Source organism: Narcine bancroftii, chromosome 1 (assembly GCF_036971445.1).
Source record: "Narcine bancroftii isolate sNarBan1 chromosome 1, sNarBan1.hap1, whole genome shotgun sequence".
In the NCBI taxonomy this organism is placed as follows: domain Eukaryota; kingdom Metazoa; phylum Chordata; class Chondrichthyes; order Torpediniformes; family Narcinidae; genus Narcine; species Narcine bancroftii.
In genome coordinates, this window is record NC_091469.1 from 371634005 (window position 1) to 371659647 (window position 25643).

Genomic DNA, 25643 nt, shown 5'->3' on the forward strand with positions numbered 1-25643 from the left:
TAGCTGCCGGTTTACTATATAAAGCCTTAATCCAACCAATAAAAAGAGGACCAAACTTGAATTTCTCCAAAACTTTGAACAGAATATTCCATTCAACTCTATCAAACGCTTTTTCAGCATCTAAAGATATCACCATCTGATGGTCTGAAGATTGTCGAAATCTATTAATCAAACTAATCACACGTAAAATATTATCTGAGGCATATCTGTTCTTTATAAAACCTGTCTGATCCATATCAATCAGCTTAGGTAAAAATTTAGCCAATCTATTCGCTAAAATTTTCGCTATAATTTTATAATCTACATTTAACAACGAAATCGGTCTATATGAGGATACTTTCAAAGGATCTCTATCTTTCTTTGGAATTACTGTAATTAAAGTACTAGAACAAGACTCAGGCAATTCATAATGTTCTCCAACCTGGCATAGCACATCTCCAAACACTGTGGAAAAGTCATCATAAAAAATATTATAAAATTCGACCGAAAATCCATCATCACCAGGCGATTTACCGTTCGGCATTTCCATCATAGCCATTTTAATTTCCGAGTCAGTAATCTACATCCTCTAATGTCGGTAAATTCAACTGTGATAAAAAAAAGATCAATCGATCCATTTTCCTGTTTTCCATCAGATGTATATAACTTTTTATAAAATGAACAAAATTCATCATTAATCTCACGAGGTTTATACGTGATAAACGAATTCCGTCTAACAGCATTAATAATCCTCGAAACCTGTTCTTTCTTTAATTGCCATGCCAATACCTTATGTGCTTTCTCTCCCCATTTATAATATCGTTGTTTAGTCCTATTAATCATACATTCAAATTGATATGATTGTAGAGTATTATATTCCAGTTTCAACCTAGACAATTCTATTTTCTGATCTTCTGTACCATCTTTCCGAAATTCCTTTTCTAACTCACTAATCTGTTTCTCTAATTCAAGACTCTGATTTAATCGATTTTTTTTATTTTAGAGGTATAACTAATTATTTGTCCTCTCAAATAAGCTTTCATAGCGTCCCATAATATAAACTTACTTTGAACAGAATTAGAATTTACTTTCAAAAAAAAAATTAATTTGTTTTTTCAGAAAATCAATAACTTCTGTATTTTTAAATAACATTATATTAAACCTCCAACGATAGGCCACCTGAATTTTCTCGGAGGTTGCATATGTAAAGTATAACAAAGAACGATCTGAGAGCATCCTACTTTTATATTCCGCTTGTTGTATTTTCCCCTGTAAATGTGCCAATACTAAAAAAAAGTCAATCCTTGAAAACGATTCATGTCTAATTGAATAAAAAGAGAAATCCTTCTCTGTCGGATTAAGGCGTCTCCAAATATCCACTAAATTAAGATCTTTCATCAATGCCTGAACCTGAACTGCCATTTTAGATTTCTTAACTTTCTTCGGAAATTTATCTAATAAAGGTTCCAAAACACAATTTAAATCACCACCAACTAAAACATTATCATTAGCCTGACCCAAATATAAAAATGCATCAGAAATAAATGTTTCATCGTCTACATTTGGGGCATAAATATTAAGTAAAGTCCAAAATTCACTAAAAATCTTACAATTCAATTTAAGAATACATCCTGCCTTTTCTTATGTATCAAAGTTGCTACACCTTTAGCCCTAGAATTAAATGAAGAAGAATATACATGCCCTACCCAATACCTCTTTAATTTCATACTTTCTTTGACATTCAAATGTGTTTCTTGTAAAAAAGCAACATCAATTTTCATTTTCTTAATATACGCCAAAATGCGTTTAAGCTTAATCGTCCTGTTTAAACCTCAAACATTAAAAGTTGCAAACCTCAACTTTGACATATCTACTAATGTTACTAAGAACTAATAATATTGTTATATAAAAACACAAATCAATGTAAATAGGCCCTCCAATAGAAAAAAATACACAAATAAAATGAAAACAAAAATAATAATAATATATTAAAAAAATAATTAAAAAATTAATCAAATAAAAGATAAAAAAAGGAAAAAGAAAAAAAAACCCAAAAAACTATCAAAAGGTAGTAACCCCTAAACAAAACTTGGGTGTGGATCACCCACCAGTGGCTGATGACTAATAGAACTGAGAGCCAATCTCTCCCTCCCCAGCCAAACAAAGAATAACATCAAAATTTCATAATGACATATAAATTAAAATAAGAATAAGTAAGTTCTTCTGTTCATCCAAGAGATTCCAAACTCGGAGACCCCATTTCCAGAGAAATTGGACTCTTTCCATTCCCATTTCTACCATTTCTTCCATTTCCAAAACAACCAGATTTTTCTTTAGGAGACAATGGTGGACTATGTCTTTGTCCTCTTGCATCCGGCAATGAATCAGCAAAAATAATCGGTTTACGATCATTGTCAAAAAAAACGAGATTGAAATTCTCCATAGAACACCCTCAACACTGCCGGATAGCGAAAAGTAGACTTATAGCCTTTACACCACAAAACTTCTTTAACTGAATTAAATCGATGCTGACGCTGAATAACGTCTTGACTCAAATCTGGAAAAAAAAACTATTCTGAATCGATAACGGAGCCTGTCGTTGTCTCACATTTTGCACTGCTAAACAAAGTATTGCTTCTCTGTCCAAATAATTCAAACATCGAATTATCACAGGTCTTGGTGGTTGGCCAGGTAGAGGTGTTCTTCTTAAAGCTCTATGAGCTCTTTCCAATACCAAGCCTCCAGAGAAAAATTCTTGCCCCAATACTTGTGGAATCCATTCTTTAAAAAAATGAAGAGGATCTTGTCCTTCCATACCTTCTGGCAAACCAACAATTTTCACATTATTCCTTCTACTTTGGTTCTCCAAGTAGTCTATTTTCCTCTCTAACTCCTTTTCATGTTCATGCAGTTCTATAACGGATTTTTCAACTTTCAACACTTTTTCTGAATTAGAAGCAGTCCGAATTTTAAAAAAATCTTCACAAGATGCTTCCACACGTGCTTTAACTGTAGTGAATTCTGACCTCATATTAACATTCAGTTGAGCCAGCTCTTGCATTATAGGCTGAATGACAGCATTTAACTGTTTATATTGTTGCTCAGAAAAGGTTAGCCCTGCTTTCTCTAACGTAGTGGCAGAACCAGGTAACTGCAGCTCCTGCTGCATCTCAATAACAGGCAATTTAACAGTTCTACTGCGGGTCAGGACTCCCAGCGATGGCACCCCAACTTCCTCAGGGGGTCGCCGCTGTTCTCCCCCCGTAGCTCGGTGTTGTTTCAAAAACTCACGGATTAGATCGATCTCTTCAGCGTGGAACATTGCCTGAGTCGTTTCTAACAATGGAGTCGTCTTCCTGCATGCTCCTTCCGTTAAAATCGGCAGGCTGCCAGAATTGGGATCCACTTCGTGGGCACACGCACCTTCATCCTGAGAACGGGTAACTCCAGCGATGTCCTTCTCTTGGTGAGTAGTAGTCACTTTTTTTGCAGTTCCCACAGGCAATATTTGTGATTGAGGCACTGAAGAAACTAAACCTGAGGCTGTAACAAGCTGTTTAGGCCCTAAATCTTCAACACTCCGAAAATGTAATTTCTTCTGCACTTGAGGTTTAGTCTTTTTGCCATTAATGACCATAACAGTTCCTTAATACTTTAGACTGAAATTTAAAAAGTTTAAACTTGAAAATAAAGGGTTAAAAACGGGTACTTAAAATTTTATTTGGCCAGAGAGCTCGAAATTACACGTCTAGACTCCACGCCATCTTGCCACGCCCCCCGGCATTTTGTTGTTGATGCTTTTTTCAGAATGCTTTTAGTGAACAGCTGGATTGCCAAGCTAATTGAAATCTCACTCTTTATTTTCCTGCTTAGCTGCCTAAACAGTGTGAACTGCTCATTATTGCAGCAACTCTGATTCATGGCTTTTCTGTCATTGTGGAAACTAATTAGCTGACTACACATCCCTCCTGTTTTAAAATGGTGCACATCGTCATCCAGTTGTGTGTCATTAAACAAATCTTTGTATATCTATAATGAGAAAATGTGAAGACAGTTTAATTAATGTAATAGGAGAATATTAAAAATCCTAATTTACTATCCATTTAATTTTCCCTTTTGTTTTAGAATAAACTAGAGGCTTAAGCATACCTATTACTGGTTTAGACTTTCTCCCTGTCACACATTTTTATCACTTGCAAGGCTGCTCCTGTTTCTAACTCAGAAATTTACTCGCGAGACCTCCACCAGTTCTTAAGCACCTCATTCATCATGAATTGAGTAGCTAATTTGGAATTTCCTTCCCCCTTCAATGCCCATTATTTTGCTCATTAAGGTCTCTGCTCCCAATGAATAGGCAGAAGCTTGCTCAAAACCATTGGCATTTAGCTGTTCTGCCACTGGAGTTCAAGAGCCGAGCCAGCACAGAGACTCAGTGGGTCAGACAGCATTCATCAGGCAATCTACAATTTGGGTTGAGGTCCTTTTTTGCTATACTCTCTGACTTGAAGTGTTGACTGTCCATTTCGCTCCATGGATGTTGCCTGACCCACAGTGTCCATCATGCTTCCATGTTTGCTCAAGATGACAAAAGTTGCATTTCCATGTGTCTTTGGTTCAGCAGAGGGACCCAGTCATGCTGGAACTTCACTCTGGAAAATTGCCTTCAGATCATTTAACAGATCAGACCAGTTCGCATTGATTTCAATGGAGATCATACTTAAAGATTTACCAGGCAAAACGACGTGCATTGTTCTATAAAATTAGTGTAGATTGCTTTCATGTTAAATCATTTACATTTTAGTTCGCTTTCATATTTTTAAAAAAATTGTATTATTTTCTGAATGAGAAGAGTGAATGGTTGGGTGGCATGATTAGCGTAGTGAATAGCACAATATAATGACAGGGGCCAGGGTTTGAATCTGGTGTGTCTGTAAGGAGTTTGTACATTCTCACTATGTTGCGTGGGTTTCTTTGGGTGTTCTGGTTTCCTCCCACCCTTTAAAACGTACATGGGTTGTAGGTGAATTTGGATATTTAGACGGCACGGGCTAGAGGGCCTGCTACCATGCTGCATGTATGCCTGAGCAGAGTGAGCTGGTAATTATGATTTGAGAATTTATTATCATATACACAATGTTCAGATGCTGGAGTCACACAAGTCACGCCATTAACAATAGGGTTTGGGTTATAATGCACCATTAGACAGATAATGATGATAAATCTGAAAGGATACGTTTTTAAAAATAACCGTTGCAGTAAGTGTGGCTCTTTGCAGCTTCTCTGACATTGCTGCAAACTAACTGTGCACAAGCTTGAGAGACCTTTTAAACTCAAGTAACACACAAACTTCTGGAGGACTGCAGTGGATGAGGTTGACTATCTTTTGCATTCTGTGGATGCTGCCTGTTCCTCTGAGTTCCACCAGCCCCTTTTGTTTTGCTCCAGTTTTCCAACATCTGCAATCAACTTCTTTACCCAAAATCTGGTCAATTTAGGTTTGCATAGCCCTTCCCTAGCTTTGCCACTTGTGTAAAGCTGTTGGACACACTTCTGGGGAAGGATTTTGTCTCTGCACTACTAGCTGAGCCCCTGTTGTCTTTGCGGATGACAGTTCATGCTGATGAATTCTGCTGTGGTGAGTGCCAGTAGCAGAATGCTCATCACACACAGAAGGTACATGTGGGCACACGAGGAGTGGGAGTGACAGTTCTGGGTGGGGGTTGCAAGGCCAGCAGGAACTAGTTCAATACCATTGCTAAAGTTCTGAAAAGAAATATGTAATTTGAATATTGTAAATGCTGAAGCAGGTCTTTAGTCCCTGGTGTCCTGCTCCTTTGTTCTCCTGTTTCACTTTAGAAAGATTAGGACAATGAGTTAAACATGTCAAGAATGTTGCCTCTTCTGTATTGGAGTTTGCTTAAGACAAAAATGAAGTAAACAGAGATTACGCTGTTGATTTTGCCCAAATCCCACGTTCTTTTATCGTTTTATCAAAGCCCTTCTAAAAGCTCAGATGCACTTTCTTGAAGGTTCTTATTTGACTAATTATAACCTCAGAAAACTAACGTTTGACAAATGTGACTTCACAAGTCCTCGTGGACTATGACAAAGTTTTCTCAACAATGTATGGATCAATTAGGAACCCAGGGTATTGTAGGAAGTGCATTTGCATAGCTTGAAAACTGGCTATCACAGAGAATAGAGAGTTGGAATAAAGACTGGTGAAATATAACTAGTGGAATATGAGTGGGATCAGTTCTTGGTCCCCAATTGTTTACTCTTTACATAAACTACTTGGTGGAGGGAATGAATGGTAAGGTTTCTAAGTTTGATGGTGATTCCAAGTAGGTGGGAGGTCATGTTGTGATGTGGACATTGTGATTCTATAATTAAGTGATTTGGTGAAAACTTGGCAAATGGAATTTGAACTGGGAAACTATGAGGTCATGCACTTTGGTAAGAGGAATTTAAAGGCAGACTAGTATCTAAATGGAGAAAGACTGCAAATAGAACCATAGGACATTACAGCACAGAAACATGCCTTACTCGTCTGTATCATACTACTATTCTGCCAAGTCCTATTAACCTGCACCCAGTCAATAATCCCTCCATACCCCTCCCAATCATGTTCCATTCCAAATTCTTCTGAAATGTTAAAATTGAGCCCGCATTCAGCACTTCATCTGACACCTTGTTCCAAACTCCCACCACTCTCTGTGTGAATTTCCCCTATGTTCTTCTTAAACTTTCCTTTTTCATCCATAACACATCTTCTGGTTTGTATCGATAAAGCTTGCTTGCATGTACTCTATTTTTACCCATCGTAATTTATATACCCCTCACTCTTCTATGCCACAGGGAATAAAGTCCTAATCTGTTTAATCAGTCCCTGTCTATATAAATATTTGTACATCCAATCTTTTAGAACACTATCCAATAACTTACCAACTACTGACTAACTGGCCTATGCTTTTCCTGGGTTATTATTGGAGCTTTTTTAAAGAACAGAACAACATGAACTGGCTTCCAATCCTCTGGCACCTCTCCCGTGACTAAGGATGTTTTAAATATATCTGCCAAGGCCCCTGCAATTTCTACATTATCTTCCCTCAAGGTCTGAGGGATTACCTTATCTGGGGATTTATCCATCCTCATTTGCTTTAAGACAGAAAGCACCTCCACCTCATCCTCTTTAATCTATATAGATTCCATGACCTCACTGCTTGTTTGTCTTACTTCCTGAGACCATGTGCCAGGTTCCTTAGTAAATACTGATGCAAAAAAAAATTTAAGATCTCCCCACCTCTTCTGGCTCCATATATAGCTGACCACTCTGATCTTCAAGAGGACCATTTTTTATCCCTAACCCTTAATATACATGTAGAAGCCATAAGGATGTTCCTACACCTTGTCTGCTAAAGCAGCCTCATGTCTTTGTTTAGCCTTCCTGATTTCTCTCTTGTTTTTCTTATGCATTTTTAAAACTATTCAAGAAATTTATTTGCTCCTTTTCTATACTTGCTAGAAACCTCGTGCCTTCTTAACCAGATCCCTCTCTTTTTCTCTTTGGCTTGGCTTCGCGGACGAAGATTTATGGAGGGGGTAAAAAGTCCACGTCAGCTGCAGGCTCGTTTGTGGCTGACAAGTCCGATGCGGGACAGGCAGACACGATTGCAGCGGTTGCAGGGGAAAATTGGTTGGTTGGGGTTGGGTGTTGGGTTTTTCCTCCTTTGCCTTTTGTCAGTGAGGTAGGCTCTGCGGTCTTCTTCAAAGGAGGTTGCTGCCCGCCAAACTGTGAGGCGCCAAGATGCACGGTTTGAGGCGATATCAGCCCACTGGCGGTGGTCAATGTGGCAGGCAACAAGAGATTTCTTTAGGCAGTCCTTGTACCTTTTCTTTGGTGCACCTCTGTCACGGTGGCCAGTGGAGAGCTCGCCATATAACACGATCTTGGGAAGGCGATGGTCCTCCATTCTGGAGACGTGACCCATCCAGCGCAGCTGGATCTTCAGCAGCGTGGACTCGATGCTGTCGACCTCTGCCATCTCGAGTACTTCGACGTTAGGGATGTAAGCGCTCCAATGGATGTTGAGGATGGAGCGGAGACAACGCTGGTGGAAGCGTTCTAGGAGCCGTAGGTGGTGCCGGTAGAGGACCCATGATTCGGAGCCGAACAGGAGTGTGGGTATGACAACGGCTCTGTATACGCTTATCTTTGTGAGGTTTTTCAGTTGGTTGTTTTTCCAGACTCTTTTGTGTAGTCTTCCAAAGGCGCTATTTGCCTTGGCGAGTCTGTTGTCTATCTCATTGTCGATCCTTGCATCTGATGAAATGGTGCAGCCGAGATAGGTAAACTGGTTGACCGTTTTGAGTTTTGTGTGCCCGATGGAGATGTGGGGGGGCTGGTAATCATGGTGGGGAGCTGGCTGATGGAGGACCTCAGTTTTCTTCAGGCTGACTTCCAGGCCAAACATTTTGGCAGTTTCCGCAAAGCAGGACGTCAAGGGCTGAAGAGCTGGCTCTGAATGGGCAACTAAAGCGGCATCGTCTGCAAAGAGTAGTTCACGGACAAGTTTCTCTTGTGTCTTGGTGTGAGCTTGCAGGCGCCTCAGATTGAAGAGACTGCCATCCGTGCGGTACCGGATGTAAACAGCGTCTTCATTGTTGGGGTCTTTCATGGCCAGATCCCTAATATCCCTTGAAAATCAAGGTTCCTTATGTCTGTTTACTTTTAATCTTGACCAGAATATACAAACTTTGTACTCTCAAAATATTATCTTTGAAGGCCTCCACTTACCGAATATATCCATGCCAGAAAATAACTTATCCCAAATCGCGCATTCTAGATACTTTCTTATTTTCTCAAAATTGGATATTCAGCAATTTAAAATTTCAACCCAAGGACCAGCCCTCTCCTTATCCATAATTTCCTTGAAACCAATGGTCTTATGATCAATGTCCCCTAAAAATACTTCTGTCACCTATAATTACTAATTTCCTAATAGGATATCCAGTTTTGCACTCTGTCTACCTCAATGCATTGATTTAGAAAACTTTGCTGGACACATTTGACTAACTCTCTACCATCAAGTCCAGTCAATTAGTGGAAAGTTAAAATCACCTTATGTTTCTTTCAATTGTCTGCACTCTCACTCATACCATCTAGAATTCTCTATCTTTGCTACAGAAGCTCTTATCTGTTCCCTTCACTATTGAATCCCCTTTCACTACAACTCACCTCTTCTTCTCCCTTGCTTTCTTAGCCACAGCCTTCTTTTCTTAGCCAAGGACTAAACTCTGTGTCAGAGACTTGACCATCATAGCTTGTCCCTGGAATGTCATCCCCTCAACAGTACCCAAAATGTTATTGAAGGAGACCTGTACTGCCTGCCTCTTTCTTTTCCCTCTCCTGTCTGTCACCCAGCTACCTTCTTTCTGCCTCCTAGGTGTGATTGCATCCCTCTAACCCCTGTCTATCACCTCCTCACCCTCCTGAATGATTCAGAGTTCATCGAACTCCAGCTCCAATTCCCTATCATGCTTTGTAAGGAGCTGCAGCTGGATTCTGGCTTCCCTAACTGTCCATATTCTGCAGGGGAATATCCCTGCCTTGGCTACCATTCCCATTGTCTTTGAATCTTTTTGTTCCTCGATAGGTTTGTTCTTACCTCAACTCCTGCTCTGCCACTGCTTGTCAAAGGCACTGGCCACTCCCACAGTGATCACTCTGCTTGAGCTCCCCTTCCCTTTATTGGTTGCAGCTAATGACAAATTTAAACAAGCACCTACCTTTCCTGGTGCTTTTTAAATGATCCTCATTCAATGTCCCACTCTTGCAGCTCCTAAGGAGAAAATAACAAACACCTCCCTTTCCAGGTGCTTTTTAAACACTCATTTTCTCACTCGAAGTCTAGCTCTCACAGCTCTTAATGAGGAAAAGATGAGTGAAGTTCAGAGGGATCCAAATGTTTTACTGCTTGAACCACAAAAAGTAGTCAGGTCCGAGAAATGTTTAAGAAGGAAAATTTAATGCCGGCACTTACTGTGAATCTGTTAGAATTAAGAATAGGAAGTTCTGCCTTCGTTATTATAGTTATTCAAGGTGCTGGTGAAGCCATAACTGGAACACAATGTAAATTTATTGTCCCTTCACCTAAAGCAAATGATTGGAGGAAGAGATTGACCAAGCTATTTTTTTCTTTGTTTGCCTCTGTGTTCCACTGTTTTGAGTTTGTAATCAAGTAATTCACATGTGATTAAAGTGCACATTCCAGATTTTATTCAGAGTAATTTGTATACATTTTGGTTTCACCAAATTACAGCACTTTTTCTACATAATTCCCCCATTTCAGGGCACCATAATGTTTGGGACATAGCAATGGTGTGTACATTAGACTAGTTATGTTTAGTACTTTGTTGCATATCCCTTGCATGCAATGACTGCTTGAAGTCTGTGATTCATCTGGAATGTGCATTTTAATCACATGTGAAATGTTTGATTATGGATTTGAAACTGTGGAGCACAGGGCCAAATAAAGGAAAATAATTGTCTTTGTCCCAATCATTATGGAAGGCTTTAAGGAATAAGGGCCAAACACAGGCTGAGAAACTGGTGTTGGTGGGACATTTTGGTCAGCATGGGCAAGTTGGGCCAAAGGTCCTGTTTCCACGCTCTACAACCCTCTAATTCATGTGATGAATGGTTTGTCCTATCAATGAGACTGGACATCTTGGATCTGTAGTCCTTGGCATTCAGCAGAATTATAGGTGGCCTTATTCAAAATTGAAGAAACCAAGTGGATAGATGTTGAGATATTTTCACCTCAAGGGGACATAGCTATAAAATGTGGGGCTGGTCATCTAAGACTGATTGGCATATAAATATCTCCTGAGGGCAGTGAATTTCTGAAATTTTTTGCCACAAAGGGTGGTGAATAACAGGTCACAAGATATTATTCAGAGAAGATAGATAAATATTTGAATGAATGAAGAAATGAGAGCTATGGTGAACAGTTGTAGAAACAGAGTTGAAGCCAGCAAAGATGGGGGAGGCTTATTGACTCTTGGTCTTATTTTCTTATTCATCTTTTCTCTGCTGTAAGTAAACTACTATCACTTCCTGAATAATAGACTCTAGCATTTTCTTTACTATTGACATTGTGCTAATTATTTATAGCTCCCCATGTTCCATTCTTTGAGAGAACATTATAGCATAGGAACAAGTCTTTCATCCTGATGTCTGTGCTGGCCATTATCTCCCCCCTCCCTCTACCCCCATCTCGAAATGTCTCTTAAATGTTGTTATCTCCTCTGTTCCCACACCCTCTCCGACCATGCATTCCAGGCACCTCTTGTGTGTAACAAAAAAATTTCATCACATATTAAACTTTCCACTCTCAACCTAAATCTATTCCGTTTGCTATTTGCATTAGCTGACTATCTTGTCAATGCCTCACATAACTTTTGTCTACTGCTAGAAGGTTGTCCTTCAGCCTCTAATGCTCCAGAAAAGTCAAAGTTTATCCAACCTCTCTTTATAGCTCATACTCTTTTATCTAAGTGTGACAGAGTATATAGAGGTGTTTGGGAGATAAATTGGGAAAGGTTTGTTAGAGCAGGTCACACACAAGCACTTTGAAACACAGAATTTTTGCAGGAGCTTTTACAAGAGTGTTCAGACTCCTGTTGGACTGTTATTTGCAAAAGGCAACAAATGTAACAACAGGCAGCAGCAGCTTTGTCTGGAAAACAGAACTTACTGTCTGGAAGGTCATGTGATCTTTGCAGGCAGAGAGGAGAGAAAAAAAGCAGACTTTGCTCTCAGAGAGGAGGGAGTGAGAGGAGTGACACAGACATCGGATCCAGAGGGACAAGCTGGCAAGCTTTGGAAGATGGCCTGGTCAAAGGAGAGGACTGGCTGTCCAGTGTTTCCCTTGGAATAGGAGAAACAGAAAGGAACTCTGTGATGGATGACCTGAAGCAAGAAAAACTCTCTCTCTGAAAACCATCAAGAACATTTCTGAGTGGTAACCATTTACCTGTTAAGTACCAAAGTCTGGTGAACTTTATTAATGTTAACTTCTGTGCACAGTACATGAATTGCCTGCAATGAGATTGGTCTGTCAACCAAAGAACTTTGCTGAACTTGCACACACATTACATACATGTGTGCTTTGAGTTAGGAGGGGGTTAAGTAGGTCAAGTGAGTCAATAGAGATAAGTTAAAAGTTTGATTCTATTTTCATGTTCAAAGATAATTTAAAGCAACTTTTATTTAAGTTACCCTTTGCCGTGGTGCATGTCTATTGCTGCTGGGTTTTGGGGACCTCTGAGCACACAACATAAGCAATATCTTGGTGAACTCTTGTACCCCCCTTTCTGTAATGTGGTAACAAGAACTACACACAAAATTCCAAAAGTGGCCTAAGCAGTTTGATGAAAAATCAACATTGCAGTTATGTTGTTAATACTTTGAATGATGAACCAACCTTTCTTGTTGGGCTTTAGTGAAGGGTTATATTTTTGTTATAAATTATTATTACAATAATGCTTTCAATGTTGCTCATTGCTTCTTCACTGTCAAGCAACTGATGTTGGACTATTTTTTGTTCTTTGTTTAATGGTCGCATTTGCTGGACTTTTCCAAAATCTAAGGAATTTTGGAATCATTCTTTGAATCCATTCTTTCTGCATTTGCCTTTCAGAATCTTGAGTTGTTTCAGTTACAGCCTTTTGCAATTTCTCCTGGCTATAATTTCCAGATCACTCTGATTTTGATCTTTTAATATATGATAATTACAGAAGTACTTAAAATTTCTATTTCTTGCTAGATTAACTTTCATTCCGTATTCTTCCTACATCAGTTATTATGTGAGGAATATTTGTTTCCTTAAACGCCCAGAGAAAGGTGAGGTTCCAGTAAAATTGGATAGGTTTGCAGTTGGCAACAAATCACATTTTTTGAAACATTCTGTTGAGGGAGAATAAAGCTATTTAAGCACTACTCAGTTGCTTTATATTGCCAGTGAAGAGTATATTTATTTTTGATAAATCATTATATTGTGGCAAAAATTTTTACCCTGAATACAGTGTATACATGTGTAATCACCAAAAAAGGCAGTGGTAGGGGTGGGTGGGTACGCGCCGACTTTTACATGGGTCAAACATTTGACCTTGTAAATATCTTCTTTATTCAAGGCGTTGGGAGCTCAGATGGCTGAGACTGGGTGGTAAGTCCATGGTCAGGGCGTCGGGAGTTCAGATTGACAGGTGGCTGGGGTGTCGGGAGTTCACATGGACAGGTGACCAGGGCAAGGATCCGCTGCCTGGCATTGGAGCTCCGGTGGGTGGGCAGCTAAGGCGTTGGGAGCTCCAGTGGATGGGGTGACAGGAGTTCAGATGGGTGGGCAGCCAGGATAAGGATCGATTGGTTGGGAGCTTGAATGGGCGAGTGGCCAGGGCATTGTGAGATCAGATGGGTGGGCAGCTGGGGCTTGGGAGCTCAGATGGGCCAGTGGTCAGGGCCAAAAATAGAGGGGTCAATTTTTACATGGGACATACAAAAACATCTAATTTTTCAGCCAAAAAAGGGGTGGGGGTTTCAACAATTACACGAGTATATAAGGTAATCATTAAATATTTATTCGGACTTGTATTTTGTTTTTGCAAACATGCGTTTTTTCTTCTTTATTGTTTCAATTTGAAGGTTTCATGAAACAACATTTTGCATTTCAACCTGAAGTATAGAAATCCCAGTATTAAAATCTTAGCCTAATTTTTCTCAATTGTGTGTAAACAGCAATTGCTAATCCAGCTCTGTAAATCTGAGATATGCTGTCTTAAATAAAGCCAGAACTCAAGCATTCAGGAGCTAAAATTATCCTTCTTTAAATTATCACTGTAATTGTGACATCTTTGTTTAATGACTGCTCATGTATCTATATTTATGCAGTTATTCAAGCTGTCACTTCTTTAATTCCTTGTCATCTACTTTACTATTTGTGACTTCATAAAAAAGATGATTAGATTTTTGTTAAAATGAAGTTCAAATATAGTTGTTTAAAAATATGTTCCTAGTTGAAAAAGAGAGCAATTAAAACTTTCAATTACTTTGCACGTAAGCTAAAACTGGTGTTTTAGAAGCATATATTCACTTTGCACCTAATATTTTGAAATTACTTCCTTGGATATCCAAGGTTGTAGTTTGTAACAGATAAACAGTAGTGATATGAAATTTGATTGAAACACTCAGGTGTTTGGTTTGCTGCTAATAAGATTATGGATTGATTTTGGCTTTTCCATGGTTGAAGGCCTACTTTCCTAGTAAAGGACCAAACTGAAAGGAGAACAAATCAAAGGATAACCAAGAAATAACCCTATTCAGTGGGCACTGAAATGCAGCATGAACTGCGTGAGATGATTGCTCGGGAAAATCCTTCTCTGGGTCATTTTATTATAATATTATTAAATATCTGTACTGCAAGCTCAAGAGTGCCCAAGAGAGTTCATTAATAAATTATTGTTTACAAAAAGGCAACAGATGAAAGAACTTGTCAGAGCCACAAACTGTTTGGAGTGGAACTTGCTGATCTGAGAGGGCCATGTGATTTTGCAAGCAGAAGGATTCAAACAGGCTTTGTCAGAGAGAGAGAGAGAGAGAGAGAGAGAGAGAGAGAGAGAAATTAGTTTTGCAGTGCTACAGTTAGTAGCAGCAGCAGGGACTGGAACAGGAGAAGCTGACAAGCTTGTGGAAAACCCCATTTGGAAGACGGGTTGTGAGTGCTTGGTTCAGCCTAGTCAAAACCCTTCTGGTTTATGCAAGAGGACTGGCTGCCTAATGTTTCACTTGAAATAAGAGAAACAAAAAGGAACTCTGTAGTGACCTGAAAGAAAGAGGTTATCATCTGGAGAACCTTGAGGGGGCAAGTTTCTTTGTCAAGATACTGAAGTAGCTGATTAAAAAGGAATCAGTTGTGGGTGTCCAGCGAACAACAAATGGTTCTCTGAAAACTGACAAGCACCTTCCTGAGCGGTAACCATTTATCTTTCAAACACTAAAGCCTGGTGAACTTTATAAATGTTAAATTCTGTGCACAGTATAAGAATTGCCTGAAACCAGTGAACTTGGAGGAATGAGAAGTGAGATTGGACTGCAAACCAAAGAACTTTTTCTGAACTTATACACACATTACATACATGGGCACTTAGAATTAGAGGGAGGTTGTTAGGTTAGTTAAGTAAATAGTGATAATTTAAAGTGATTTCTGTTTTCATATTTAAAGATTATTAAAAGCAACTTTTGTTTAAGTAACCATTTGTCTTGATGAATATCTATTGCTGCTGGGTTTTGGGGTCCTCTGGGCTCATAACAAGTGCAGATAAATGGTCCATATGTAATTTAAACACAAGTTATGTCACACCACCTCTGTGATAGAGAGTTGAAAGGCTGGTACCTGTGGCCATTGTAAGCATATGTGCCTGGACCTGCCAAAGTGACTATTGGCTCGTGGTTACCAGGACCTTCAGAAGTGACTAATGGAAGCTGGTTAAATGTAGTTAATTGGGAGATGTTGCTCTTAATAAGCCGTGTTTGCCTTCGATGCATTGTAGTTGAAAACAAGATATTATCGTTGACACAATGTGATGCACGGATAAGATATCATAGCAGATCAAAAAATGGGAAACCTGCTTTAGACTTTTGGTTTAAAAGGAGGTAGGTTGACGAAGTATTCAATATTGTTATTACCTAGGGCCATCACCCTTGTTTCCCCCAAAAAGATCAGCATTCTTCCAAGAATAAAGTATGATTAAATTGATAGATTTAGAATCTTCTAGAAATTTGCTGCCCTCTTTTTTCTACCATCAAGGTACTCCTTTTTCCAGATAAGGAAAATTCTATCTGCCAGCAATGGGACTAATGGGGAAAAAATAGTTGACAAGCTGCCAAATTCCATGAGAGTTGGAAGTAAAAACATGAAAATGGTATGGAGAGCGAGGCTGAAGTACCCTTGGCACTTTAACCCTTAGATAACCTCCAAATATGCACTACATTTTTGCAATCCTGCACATTCTGCTTACAGTGTTAACATTTGCCTGGTGAAAGGTGGTCTTCCATCTCTTTGTCACAGATACAGTGAATGGAAATCAGAAGGGCCGAAGTTTACTGTTTCCTGTAACAATCTGTGCCAACACAGAAGGGGGGCCTTTGCCTTCATTAGACAATGTGTTAGACAGATTAGAAAACTTCAATGTCTTTTTTAAGTTCGGATTTCATTTTGTGTGGTGTCCCACTGTTTCCTGTGGGGCAGTGCCTCTGAATGATGATATCAAGGGCTTGTGATGAGAAAAGGCTGAAGGATCAAGGATAAGATTGTGCTTTTACCTGAGTTTAGCGTGTCATAGTGACTATCCAGTTAAGCTTTCTTTTTGTTTTCTTTTTGTTTTTTTTTTCAGGTTCTTGCAACTTTGGAACATTTGGAAAAAGTCAGCGGCTTTCAGGAGTTTGTACAAATCTTCAGTCAGTTTGGAAACGAGATGGTAAAATTTGCCCATTTGACAGGAGACAGACAAAATGTAGGTTATAGATAAACTGCAATTAAAAAGGCAATGGACTTGTTAATGTGTTATTTTACCTCTTTTTTGCCTATGAAACATTAAAACATTTTATTGCCGTAAAGTGCATATGGTTATCTATGTTCCACCTCTGAACTTCAGTTTCCCTTGTTTTCATCAACTCTTTCTGCCCTTGTAGTTCGGCCAAATTCTTTTCATCCAAGTTCTTTATTTTCTGGATAATGCTCCTCATTTTTACTTTAAGAACCTCAGAATTATATTGCATATTTTGTAAGAGCCAACTTTCCCACTTGCAGGAGTTCTGAACTGTGCACATACTGCCTCAATCGTGACCACCAGATTGTCTGCTCAAAACTGCTCCCATGCATTTGTTGTAATTTCAATCTATTGCACTTGTATTTCTTCCTCTTCTGAGTGTATTCAGATAGTGTACAAAGTGCATTTCAGAATTTATAATTGTTTTAAATCATTAATCTTTTTTGTCTGTGTCTTGAAAGAAATTATTGAAAGATGTTTGCATATCTCATTCTTTATAGCTTTGAAGATATAAGCCTGGAATCTTTATCAGAAACCAGCACGTGTGTCCTGATGATGAAAAAAACTGAAGGCTACAGTTTGAATTTTCAGCAGATGAGATCATTTTTTAAAAAAGGACATAAAGCATTTTGTGTTTTCAATACAATTATGATGAGAATTTGTTTCTTAATATTTCAACAAATCTAAGTTAAAGCAACCCAATAGTCTACGCCCTGTGGTGTTATGCAGGTATCAGTGCTAGGACCCTTCCTGCATATGATCTGTATTAATAACTTGGATGTGAAGGTAGGAGATAAGATCATTAAGTATGTCAAAGATAGGAAAATTGGTGGTCTTGCAGATAACAAGAAAGGTTGTTTAGGGCTACAGCAGGATATGGATCAGATGGAAAGTTGGGTGAAGTGTGGGCAGATAGAACTTGGTACTGACCGGTGTGAGGTGATGTATTTTGGGATGGTGTATGGTGGTAGGATATTGTTGATGAATGTAAAAACTTAGCTGTCCAAGTCCATAGTTCCCTGAAAGTAGTCGAGTTCAGTAGGGTGGTGAAGAAATCTTATGGCAAAGAATACAGGAGTTTGGATGCGACGTTGCAACCCTACAAAGCTAAACTTTGAGCATTTTGTGCAGTTCTGGTCACTACATTAGGAAGAATGTGGTTGTGCTGGAGAGAGTTCAGAGGAGATCCACCAGGACATTGTCTGGATTGGGGGGCTTTAGTTATAGAAAGAGATTAGATAAGTTGGATTTGTTTTTCTTGGAGTGCAGAAGGCTGAGGGCGATCAGACGGAGGTAAACAAGAATATGAGTTGCATTCTTCCAGTCAGGTGTTGCATTGTTTCTCAAACAAACCTTGTTGATCAAGTCAAGTCACCTTTATTTATTGTTCATACTATGCTCGTATGGTGAAGATGAGATATTGTTTCTCCAGGACCATCGAGAATATTTACATATAAGTTTTTAAATGTTAAAATATTAAGATGTATGGCAGAAAGTCTGTCATGTGCCATGAAGTGTAGGATATCTGGGCTCTAATCCAATCTTGTCAGGTATTTGTGTTGTTAGTCTGGAGAGAGGTGCCCTGCCAGGCTGTATGTGATGACAGTAATGTTGATGAATGGGAAAAAATGGTGGTTAGACCACTATTGGAGATGTCTTTGACTAATGCTTATATGGCACCATTGCATCTTGCCACTTCTCATTCCTATGTCTGAATATTATTGTTGCACATAGGCAAGGGCAACCTCATTTTCTGAACTGATATGAATGAAATTGAACATATTGTCAGCCAACATCCCCATCATTGATCACATTCTGGAGGCAAGGTTTTTAATGAAATAGACTAAGAAGATTGGATAGTGCCCCAAAGAATTCTCACAATAATGTCCTGGTGCTGGTATGATTGACCTTCAAAAACAATGTGCAAAGAATTTCCATCAATTGAACCTACAGTATTTACTGGTACGATGGTTACATATATCTTTGCTATATAATGTTCACTGCTTGACCTGCTGAGATTTTCCATCATTGTGCGGTTTTACTTCAACCCCATGTAAACTTTCATGGCCACCGCCAATGCGACCTTTACAAATTGCGTTTGAAATTTGGACAGCCTCGTTATTGATCTTGCACCCATAATTTGTTCTAGGAAATTCCCTAGATCTACCCAGAAGGGCCTCACCTTGAATGTAGAAAGGTTCCTACCTCTGTGCTGTATCTAAAACATTGGTCTGAAATAGCTGATTTAAGTTTATTTAATTTTTGTGAGACAAGATATAACTGATGTAAGAAATTATACTATTACCAGTCTATACCTAACATTAACTATATTTGTCACAATATATCGACATAGATCGGACCAGCACTGTTCTCCAATTATTAAGTCCAAGTCTGATTCCCACCTCTGTCTTGACTTGTGTAACCCCCTTTTAAGAGAATTTGCTTGAAATAGGAAATACCCCTGCTGAAATAAGTTTCTTTATAATCCCCTTTCAAATCAGACTCTCCAAATTGCTGCACTTTAGTAAAGTAATTGATGAATCTAATTTGTCCCTTAAATTAGATTTCAGTTGAAGATAGCAGAGAAAAGAATTATTTAACAAACCATACATATTTTTCTTACCAGATGGAATGACATAAGTTGCCTCTGCTCATAACAGTCCTCGATATACCTGATCCCTTTCAGGTGTCCAGGATTCTGTTATCCAATATTGATGGTTTTAATCTATTTTGAGTCAGGGGTGTTTTTGGTGATAACTCCACCTTAATTCCAATGTGCTGACTTATACCAAACATTAATTAACATGTTTTAATAGCGGGCTTCTTTTATTCCTGAAACCAATTTGCATTCTATTTAAAAATAAAATCTACTGCTATCCTCTCGCCCACCTTGTGCTGCTCAGTTTGTGCCCAAGATGGTCTATCTCCCTCCTCAAAAAAAGAGATGATAAACTTTGACTGGGCTGCCCAATTATACTTTTTTAAATCCGGGAGCTGCAATCCTCCCATGGGATAATCCCTTGTCAATTTATTGATGGAGACTCTTGCCACCTTACTGATCCAGAGGAACTTTCTAATATCTTTATTTTGATCCTGAAAAAAATCTCTGGGGCAATGATATGGGCAGTATTTGGAAGAGGTACTGAAGTCTCAGCAACGTGTTCATTTTAATACGGTTGATGCTACCAACTAATGTAACTAGCAGAGCCATCCATCTGTTTAAATTCTCTTTGACATAATTTATATAAATCTTGCAAATTATTATTTATTTTAATCCTTAAATATTTTATCCCATTGAGTGGCCGTTTAAATTGACCATTTCTTTGATAATTGTAATCCCCTCCCATAAGTGGCATTATTTAGCTCGTGCCCCAGTTTATCTTGTATCCTGATACATTCCCATAATCCTCCAATTTAGAGTGTAGTTTTTCCAAGATCTGGCTGGTTCTGTTAAATATTAGTACATCGTCTGCAAAGAGATTGATCTTGTGTTCATCCTGGTTTACCCTGAATCCTTTAATGTCTGAATAGCTTCTGCCAATGGTTCAATAGCCAAAATGAAAAGAGCCAGAGATAATGGACAACCCTGTTAACTTGATCTAGTTAATGGAAATGCAAGAGAGGTCTGCCCATTCAACACAACTTTCGCTTTTGGCCCATGATATAATGCCTATTTTAGTTCAATCTCATTGAAGACCATGAAATATGAGAACATAAAGTTCATGTATTCCTTACAGCCAAAAAAGAGATTTAAAATATAATTGAATGGATTACTATTTCAGATAATTTTGAATAAAATACATGTATTAATATTATTGGGAGGAAAGTGAAAAATTCTGACCGCATTGCATTCAGAAATAAACCATAGATGACACAGTAGACAAATATTTTCTAATGCCTACCTTTTTAGTGTCTTAAAATGCTGTGTCTGATTCGCATTTAACAAGCTAAACGGACATGTTGCATGGCAACTGTTTAAATAACTATTGCAGAAAGAAAGGAAATAGACTTGTGTGAGACAAGGTTATGTGCAGCACAAAACAGAATAATGAATGATGTAAAGTATTACCACAAACACCCATTATTAAGTCAGGCGAGCTGAAGTGATTGAATGTACATTGGAATGCCATCAGCATATTGATTTATTTTGTAGAATTGTGAGATGATTGATTTGGTTTCATCAAAGTAACCGTCATTTATAACTGGCTGCATCTGTTCATAAGAGGAAAAAGAAATTAATGTCCTGTATATAGCTCTTAAGATTGATTGATGTACCAAAAAGGTTTCGAATTGGTTGTGAAAGATCCCACATGTTGCAATAATATTTCATTAAATTGCTCCTTGGGGTCTTGTTAAAAAGCACCAAATAAAAATGAACTTCCAAATAAAAAGCAAAGCCAAAATGTTGCAAACAATTGACAATATTGTGTGGTGGGTGTAAGCATAGCTATGCAACATTTTTATGTTGTTGTATTCGTTGGTCCAAGCAGACAAATTTATTGGTTGACCTTATTGTGATCAAGAAAATTAACAAGACAAATTTGCTTTAATTGTTCATGTAAAGCAACTAAAACTTGGGAGTGGGGGAGGGACAAATTGGAGGTAGGTTTCTGACAACTGCAATACACCATACACCATACACCAATAACTGTACAATTAGTGCAGAATGTACTCAGTGCACAGAATTTCTAAACTGTGCTCAGGTGAACATTTTTATTCAGTGTGTAGGAAAAACCCAACACCCAACCCCAACCCACCAATTTTCCCTTGCAACCGCTGCAAACGTGTCTGCCTGTCCCGCATCGGACTTGTCAGCCACAAACGAGCCTGCAGCTGACGTGGACATTACCCCTCCATAAATCTTTGTCCGCGAAGCCAAGCCAAAGAAAGAAGAAAGCATGTCCAATAAGAACAGGTGCAACTGTGAATTTAAATTTAAGAATGAAGCTGAGAAAATGCAAAGAATATCAGTGTGCGGACATTTTTGTGGTAGTCATCATAATTTCAGTTCGATTTGTCTGAGTTGTGGAAATTGCAGCAAGAAAGGTAGGAATAATGTTCACATTCAGATTTATTGTCGGAGTACATACATGACATCACATACCATCCTGAGATTCTTTTTCTTGCAGGCCAGGCAGAATTACCACTATCAGTAGCTATAAACAAGAAGAAAGATGTGTATATAAATGAGAGAAATATAAACAAAGAGAGAAATGTAAACAAATTATGCAAATGCAGAATAAAATAAATATTCAGTAGTAAATAATGTACAAAATAAGAGTTCCTTAGATGAATCTCCCATTGAGTTTGTCGTTGAGGAGTCTGATGGTGGAGGGGTGGCAACTGTTCCTGAACCTGGTGGCACAAGTCTTCTGGCACCTATACCTCTTTCCTGATGGCAGTAGCGAGAAGAGAACATTTCCTGGGCGGTGTGGATCCTAAATGATTGCTGCTACTTTCCGACGGCAGTGTTCCACATAGATTTTCTCGACGGTGAAGAGAGTTTTGCGTTTGATGTACTGGACTGTGTCTACTACCTTTTGCAGGGCTTTCCCCTCAGAGGTATTGGTACCCCTCCATGCCAGGCCATGATGTAGCCGATCAGCATACTTTCTACTACACATTTAGAAGTTTGCCAAGGTTACCTAAGTCGAACTGTAATTCCACAAGTTCCTGAGGAAATAGAGGTGCTGAACTGATACTCATCTGTTGGCTCCAGGAAAGGTCCTCGAGATGGTGACTCCCATGAATTTAAATTTGCTCACTCTCCACCTCTAATCTCCCAATGATCACTGATTGAGAGGCCAATTTTACTTGATGAGAAGTGACTGGAAAGGTAAATCACCGTTGAAGTCATTTAAGAAGGAGATTCAAAGAGAAACACAAGGACTGCAGATGCCAGAATCTTGAGCAGACAAAGAATTGATGGAAGAACTCAACAGGTCAGACAGCATCTGTGGTGAGAAATTATCATTCAAAGTTTTAGGTCAGAATTCTTCATGAGGACTGACCATTTCTATTGATGGATGTGGTTTGATCTTGTGAAATCCTCCAGCAATTCTCGATTTGCAAGAAATTAAGAGTTTGCAGAAAAGGTTACCACAATTAAAATAGGTGGGGCACAAAGCCTGGAGCATTAAAAGAGTATTGACAGAAATTATAAAAAACAAACAAACAAATAATATCACATGTGTTTTTAATTCCATAAAGAGAAAGACAATGATAAAGGAATATGTTGGGTGCATTGGAGATGAAAACATATGCATTGAGATGGAAGATGCAGGTCTTAATTTTTGACTGCATTCACAATGGCTATATTGTAGCTAAGGAGAATAAAATAGATAGAATTAAGGAGTTTGTTATCCTTGAACAAGATGCATTAACAGGCTTGCTTGAAATATCCCTTGGGATACTAAAAGCATGAGGGAAGTTTGCAAAAGGTTCTGATGACAATAGCACTGATGTCAGAGGATTAGAGAAATACTTGCATAAAAGCCAATGGAATCTAAGTTTGGCAAATAGGATTAAAAGTTATTTCAGGAACAGGGAATAATTGATTGGCGCCTTTATGACTGGAAGGTTGTTACTTGTGGGTTTTTCAAAGGGTTTGGTACTTATCAATTGGTTGTTTTTTAAAATATAATATGAATAAATTAGGTCAAATAGGGGTCTATTGAAGATGTTTCCAGATGATATAAAAATATTTGACAGTGATGAGAAAAGTTTTAAACTGCAGGCAGATATGGATGATCTTGTTTGCAGGGTAGAAAAGTGGCAAATGAAATTTAATTCTGCATTGTGTTAGGTGATGTATTTGCGGAGGAGTCTAGTAAATATACACCAAAACAGTAAGCTAATACTGAAGTATAGAAGAACAGAGGAACCTGTTGATGTGTAAAAATAGCAGGAGAGATTGATGGTGCTTTCTTTTTGCAGTTGAGGCATAGAAAATTTTGAGAACTATGTCGAATGCTGGTTACACCTCAGCTTAAGGGTACAATTTTGATCATTATTGGAAAATATGATTGCATTGGAGAGGGGTGCAAATGAAATTTATAAAGCTGTTGTCAAAATTGGGGCCTTGAGGAAAGAGGTGGCCAAGGCAACTCACTATGCATCTACAAAGCCCAAAGCAGAGCAAATAAGAAGGGGTTATTCTCTTAGAAGTAGGGCCAAATGCCAGTGAATATTGTTTCAAAATGCTGGGGTGTATTGATTTAAAGTAATTAGTGGAAGGTTTGGATTAAAGTTGAAGAAATATTTTTCTCCCACAATAATTTCTGGAAGTGATTTGTAAAGGCAAAATAACCTAGTACTTAAAAGACATATTTGGATGTTTACTTGGAGTTGTTTCCTTCAGATCTGTGGACTTGGGTACTGGAATATGGAATAAAATTAGACTGTGGTTTCCTCACACTCCCTCCAAACCCAACCCCAGCATGGGCATGATGGGCTGGATGGTCTATCTCATTTGGCCATTTTTGGAGTCCCTTTACTCGCACTGTGTTTTACTATTGAATTTGACTGGCATAGTCTTTCATTTCTTTAATTTGTTTTGTCCAAATTAGTTTATCAGCAGAGCTGCTGTTTGGGAACAATTAAACACTTTTTAAAAATTATTTGTGATGTTAAAAGTAAGTAGATCTTCTCCTCTTCAATTTTTGCCATCAATTTAGCTCATTTGTGGCATCATTGTAAAAAGATGGGAAGATTTCAAATGTCATTGGCTTCAATTTTGATGGGTTGGCCAGCAGTTCCACTCTCCATTGCCAGCTTCTACTCATATATATGCAAATAGTTTTGAGGTACTGTACAATCAAATGCAGACATCCTAAACATGCTGACTGATTTCTGCCTGTACCTTTAGTTTACTAGGGTGTATGTTCTCTGATATTGTTTGACAATTTTTGCTTTTTTCAAATATAATTTTAATCCTACCATTTTTACTCAAGTCTTCTTCTGAATGGTTCAAAATTTAAGAAGCCATCCAAGTTTCTTATTTAACAAATTTCTTGTTTCAGCGAGTTGGAATGTTGGCTTGGTAATTACCATTTGTAATTAGAATTTTGAAACTCTTTTATTACCAGCATTAAATGCCCTGCAGTTTTGGGTTGCTTGTCTTAAGAGCGACCACCAAATACAGGTAACATACTGTAGGCCCCATCACACCCAGAACATGTTATCTTCTTCCTCCTCACTGAAGTCTGAAAGCGTGCAGCAACAGGCTTAAAGACATTTTCTTCCCTGCCCCTGAAAGAAACCCCAAAACAGTGCTGTCCTGCTGCCCTTGCTTGATATTAATTGATTTTTTTCCCCCATCGTCTGTGTGGTCTTCTACCTTATATGGCTATGTGAATGTTAGATCTAATCTGTTAATGTGCTCGCAGAATAACCTTTCTCCTTGTACTCAATACAATATGACAAATAAACAAAAATATTAGGTGTTCTGATACTGAACAAACTTTTGTTTTCTGTTCTTTCCATTGCTCTCTTGCACCCAGTGATTCTTCCTTTCCTAGTTATTTGCTTAAAATAAGCTTGTGTTGTGAGCATATTATTCAAAAGCAAATAACCTCATGTACTTTGCTGAGGAAATTTTTTTGACGTGTTTGAATTCTGTTCCTGATAAGAAAAATTCCAGCTGTTCTAAAATTATGGTGGAAAGAAGTTTTTGCTGTCAGTTATTTGGTTAATTGCATGAACATGGAGTCATTTGATCCATTAAAAAAAATTCTTGCAACCTGATGACTTAGCTCAATGAGGACACCAGAACGAAAGTCACAATTGCTCTCAAATATTTTTTGGATTGGAATGGGAAATAAGTTGGGGGAGGTTGTGTGTGTGTGTGTGTGTGTGTGTGTGTGTGTGTGTGTATGGAGAGGGGGTGGTGAGGATGTAGATGGGGTGTATGTGTGGAATGTGGGAACAGGGTGTGGGGGAGGGTGTGTGTGTGCCAAAACCTGAGGAACTTTAGAATAGCTAAATGAGAGGAAGGATGAAAGAGCACAATTGAACAGTTATTATCCAGTATTAAACTTGGCATTTCTTCATGTAAT

At 38.5% G+C, this 25643-nt stretch overlaps 1 protein-coding gene across 3 annotated transcripts in view; it reads left to right on the forward strand.

Annotated features, from left to right (window-relative positions):
* The window catches only part of ctnnal1 (catenin (cadherin-associated protein), alpha-like 1), a 353327-nt gene that overhangs the window by 239785 nt on the left and 87899 nt on the right, over positions 1-25643 (forward strand). For 2 of the 3 annotated variants that reach the window (XM_069913288.1, XM_069913286.1), the window contains exon 4: positions 16432-16551. In XM_069913288.1, the coding sequence (XP_069769389.1) occupies positions 16432-16551 (120 nt within the window). Of the gene's footprint in view, positions 1-13522; positions 13604-16431; positions 16552-25643 lie in introns of those variants that run through there. The other variant, XM_069913287.1, reaches the window with a different exon arrangement.